A 5,605-nucleotide genomic window follows, 5' to 3' on the forward strand; every position below is an offset into this window, starting at 1 on the left:
GGTCATTAACTATCAAGTAGTATAGGTTATTATCTGTCAAGTAGTATAGGTTATTAATTGTCAAGTAGTATAGGTTCTTAACTGTTCAAGTACTATTGATTATCAACCATCAAGTAGTAGGTTATTATCTGTCAAATTGTATACGTTATTAACTGTCTAGTAGTATAGTTTATCAATTGTCAAATAGTATAGCTTACTAACTGTCAAGTAGCATGGGTTATTAACAGTGAAGTAGCATAGGTTATTAACTGTCTTAAACCAAAAAAAGTTTATCAAAGACTGAAATATATTATTCCACACTAAACATAGAAATGCATTTCTGGCAGTCCTAAAATGGTTACTAAGCAACTGATTATTTAGTCTAAGTAACGGACAATATTTTTATAGGTTTTTTTCCTTTTAAATCCTAAGCAGTGGATCTTAGCAAAACCTATAAATAGTTTGGTCACGTAGTACGATCATAAACAACTTGCTCCAGTTGTACCTTTGGTTGCAATAGCTGGTCTGAATTGCTATAAATACTTATGAAACCAGAACAGGTAGTTTAAACCTTATTACTTACCATAATTATTAAATTATGGTTCTCATTTGACACACATTGTTCTTAATGTTCTTTATTTTGAAGGAGATGATCTGGGTTGCATTCAAGAGAAAAATAATGCTCTTAAATCTGTTTTATTGTAACTTTTTTTGTTAGGATTCACTGTTTAGGAGTTTGGGCAAATATCCCCCCAAAAAAAGACTATAATGAATTTTTATTTATTTATTTTTTCTTTTAATTTTTAGGTTTTGACAGGACTGGGAACGCAGCTGTGCTCACTTTGGAGTAAAGATGGTCAGTCTCGCCCACCTAACTTTCAAATTTATTTAGAAGCCATCGTCACATTTACTCGCCATCCATCACTGAGCCTTGTCTGCTATGCCAATTCTCTTTGGCTCGCTTTGATGAAGCATGATCAAATATGCCGAGACGAAGTTTTTCTTAGTTTCGTTCCGAAATGGGTTGAAACAGCTGGACCTAAAATTATGAAGGTTTGTTTTTTGCTGCAAAATTATATTACTGTTATATATTTGGTCTCTTTAAAGTTGATTATTGATGGTTTTGTTTCTATGATTAATTTCATGATTCAATATATCAATTGCTTAATATTGATAGTAATTTTTACATTTCTAAAACTAAAATCATCTACCTGCATTAGTTGAACATTTAATTTTTTTTTTTAAACTAATTTCACCATTTGGACATAAATTTCAGATCAGAACCAAGTATTATAGACTTTTTATTTTTTAACAAATCTCAGTTTGGTTGGTCAACATTTAGATGTTATATGCATTTGTAGACCTTGAGGAATTTATAATCTTTAAATTCAAATATTACAAAAATTATTTTATCTATAAAATACTTGAACCATATTTAACACTGATGACACATTATCATTACCAATCGTCAAGAGATGTCATTTTTCATTGCACTCCTTAAAAATTTTTTTATTGAATTTAATTCAAATTTATTTTTTAAAGTAAATAAATTTGTTTACTTATGTATTCTTTTATTTTATACACTTTCGATAACATTTTTTACATAAATGTTAAAAACTTTTTTTTGTTATATAATTTCATGTTGTCTATATGTTTTATAGAAAATGTGGTGATATAAAATAACTTTCAAGAGTCCTTATTTATTAATTCAGTTTAAAGAAAAAAAAACCTGCAAAACAATCTTGATTAAAAAACAAGTATTTAAACTTCATTTGACTAAATATTACATTTTATATGTTATATAATACGTATTTAAATTGAAATAAAATATCAACAAAAAAAAAACCTGTTTTTAAGTGGTTTTCCAGGGGAGTCCCTGTAGTCAAGGTGTTGAACAGATTTGAACATGTTTACTTACAAAAATTCATCCAAATGCAAATTCATTTTTTAAATAGTTCAATTTAATACAGAAATTATATATATTAATTGTGAATATTTTTTAACGCAAGATTTTAATACATTTCTTAAACCTTAAATTTTGATATTGACATAATATAATAATATCACCCTCTGTTGTATATAAACTCATATTATCTAATAGAATAATGATATCAAATATATAATTTTATATAATAATTTTTTTATTCCCATATTTATGCCTATATCGTCTATATTTTATTCATAGGAACTATTCATTTTTTGTAATATTTCCATTATGATGATACTGAACTGATTTTGTCGTTTTAGGTGCCTTTCCCATCATCAAAATCGAACCTTGAACCTAATACTCCTGAGATGTACGCCGTACAAGATTTTGATGCAGAAGATGAATACAATGCTTTTTTTCATAAACATCGTGTAGAGCTCCTTGATACTTTTAAACAGGTATAATGAAGTGATATTATATAATTATTACTAGTGTATAATGTTAAAAGTATTTTTCTATTGCTGAGTCTTTCAATATTCTCTGAAGGTGTTTTAATTGCCTGTAATTATTTTGAGTGTGCTACTTTTGATACTAGCACCATAAATATTGTTAATCAGACAAGAGTAGACGTAAAGAAATTTATTTTTATAATAAATATGTCTATTTTTATTTATTTATTTTTTTTTTTCAGGCTACTTTAGTTGCACCATTGGTAGCATATTCCTATGTAGAAAGGTGGTTGGAAGTGCAGATCCAAAAAACGGTAACACAAAACAATTTGGAGCCTTGCACTTTAACTTCTGTTGCTTACCTAGAATGGGAGGCTCTATCATTGGTAAGAAAACTAATGTTTATAAGATTTCTTTTTTTTATTATTATTTTGTTAAACCTAAATTCATCTATTAATTTAAAATTTGAGTTATTTATTGTTACCGTAGATTCAGATGGAGATGGTCGGGGGTGCATTCAGTAATGATAAACACAAACAAGTAAAACTTGTTTAGAAGATTGTCGATTGACCTTATATAATTAAAAAAAGGTTAAAAAAAGTAAGAGAATAAGATAACATGAAATAAAAGTAAACTAAGGTATGGTTAAAAAAAATGAAAATTTATTACTAAATAATTCAAAAACACTATCCAAATTATAGTCTCAAAACATTTATTTCATTCACACGTCCAACGTTTCGGCCAATTCGGCCATCTTCAGGGACAATCTTAATTTACTATGAGACATATCATTTAACCATTTTAAAAAAAAAACTCCATACAGGCTATTCTGCCCAGGTCAAATCATTTACATCTAATATGTCAAAAATACATTAAAAATCCCAGTCAAATTATTTCTCTTTTACCACTATTTATACACTTATATTATAACCTCACTTGTAACCTTCCTTCAGTAAACAGTAAAGGAAGGTTACAAGTGAGGTTATAATATAAGTGTATAAATAGTGGTAAAAGAGAAATAATTTGACTGGGATTTTTAATGTATTTTTGACATATTAGATGTAAATGATTTGACCTGGGCAGAATAGCCTGTATGGAGTTTTTTTTAAAATGGTTAAATGATATGTCTCATAGTAAATTAAGATTGTCCCTGAAGATGGCCGAATTGGCCGAAACGTTGGACGTGTGAATGAAATAAATGTTTTGAGACTATAATTTGGATAGTGTTTTTGAATTATTTAGTAAAAAATTGCCAGTCTCAAGAAAGAAATTTAAAGATTATAAATGAAAATTTATATTAAATAAACATTGTAAATTATTTATTAAAGTAAATCATTTTTATATAAATTTTCATGTATTTTACGTAATTTTTAACCATAGCTTAGTTTACTTTTATTTGATGTTATCTTATTCTCTTATTTTGTTACATTATTTTAGCTGTTTATATCTTTTTTAGCTCTGATGAAGCCCTGCAAAATGGGGTGAAATGTTGGCTCCTGATAAATAGTTAATATACTATTTGTTTTATTTTAGGACCTATCTTCCTTTAAATATAACTTATTTATTTGTGCCTATATTTCGGCCTGAATTTCAGGCCTTCATTGGGGTTGAAAATATAACGCGAGATAAACTAGTATTGGATAAATAAATATATTGTAATAATCAAAATTGATTTAAAATAAAATAAATAGAATTTTATTAGTCTTAACTAATTTCAAATATAAAAGATAGCTTGGGTTCAAATTAAAAACTTTAATATTAAATAGATAATAGAATTTTATTTAAATTTTATAACATAATAGACTCTTTTCTCATGGCGGGTTTCCAGGCAATCAGAAACAGACGAAACTTTACTGCTAATAACACTTGAACTTAATTAATAGCTATTTTACTAAACTCCAGTTAAAAACAAAACTAACCAATTACATATCTTCCCCTAATGATTGATAATTGATGATATCTTCTTGTCTAAGATGCTATATCCAACTCCTCACCAATGGCTTCCAGTCCTTCCCGCTTCTAGCCGAACCGATGTCTTCTCCCCAAGCCAGCAAAATCAAGAGTGCCCGTTTCCTCTCTTCTATCTTCGATATTCACTGGTCAATCCAAAAATAATCGATTGTAGTACAATCACTCTGCTTTGTTTGCTATGATTTATGATGTAAATAGTTAATTGATAACTGTTTTGTTCTTCTATATCTTCTTTGATTATTCTTTTTCTATAATTATTGTATAGAAACAACAAAAGTTGAAAAATGTTGAGTCTATCTCAACACAAACAATTCAACGAACACTTCGGAAGGACGCGCACCGCCATCTTTCTTGTTTTGAACAGCGTATTTATTTTAGTCAATGAAAACTGGTTAGCTTGCTTTTTGATTTAAAATAACAAATAAACAATACTGAAACGATATACATAAAATAAAAACATAATTAAAACCGTTTATCTATAAATAACAACTATTTATTAAAAAAGAGGATATTACAATATATTAGTGCTCATTTGAATAATGAAATGTGCTGAATAAAACGATATACATGATACTCCGGAAACAAAGATAACAGATATTGAAAATATTAAATACAGAATAATACTGAAAATATTGGAAAATGAATTAAAATTGAAACTGTACTTTATGTCAATAGTGAAGAAATTGTTATTAACATACTGCAATGTGCGGTTATAAACTATGTATATGATAGAATAAGGAAAGAATTAAAGATAAAAGAGATGTATGTAGGTGAGAAGAAAAATTAAAATAAACTGCATGACTTACTGATTCGTGTGGGGTTTTTCTGTTCAAACACTGATCTGTTCAGCTGCTAGAGCCGGCTGGCTTAAACGTTCTTACTTATTTTGGGTTGTATGTTTTGAGTCGTTCGGAAATTATTGATGGCACATATAACTAAGTATAAATGAGAATTTTATTTTAAAAAATGGGCAGCTTAATTTCTGATTATACTGTTAGTTAGACATTTTCTTTATTCTCAGCCCTTCACTAGAAGTAGTATCTACCCGGACCTAGGTCAAGAGTAAGGTTAGAAAAAGTTTAATCTTTAATTATGAGAGATAGTTGACCGTGGATGATGAACGAGGAGAAGATGGTTGGGGGTGCGGTCAATGAAAAACATAAATAAGTTCGATTAACCTATTTTTAATGTGCCAACGTTTCGGCTAGAGTTTCTAGCCTTCTTCAGGGCTAAAAACAGAACAAGATAACAACCACAGTAAGTATAAAAAAATAAAAAA

The 5,605-nt window shown here is 28.1% G+C and overlaps 1 protein-coding gene across 1 annotated transcript in view; it reads left to right on the plus strand.

Annotated features, from left to right (window-relative positions):
* The window catches only part of Ranbp21 (exportin-5-like protein Ranbp21), a 47,618-nt gene that overhangs the window by 9,154 nt on the left and 32,859 nt on the right, over positions 1 to 5,605 (plus strand). The window contains exons 7-9 of the mRNA XM_067048227.1: positions 787 to 1,032; positions 2,227 to 2,364; positions 2,598 to 2,741. Of these exons, the coding sequence (XP_066904328.1) occupies positions 787 to 1,032; positions 2,227 to 2,364; positions 2,598 to 2,741 (528 nt within the window). The remainder of the gene's footprint in view (positions 1 to 786; positions 1,033 to 2,226; positions 2,365 to 2,597; positions 2,742 to 5,605) is intronic.

This window comes from Halyomorpha halys, unplaced genomic scaffold, assembly GCF_000696795.3.
Source record: "Halyomorpha halys isolate HHAL.00 unplaced genomic scaffold, Hhal_1.1 Scaffold28.1, whole genome shotgun sequence".
Lineage (NCBI taxonomy): Eukaryota > Metazoa > Arthropoda > Insecta > Hemiptera > Pentatomidae > Halyomorpha > Halyomorpha halys.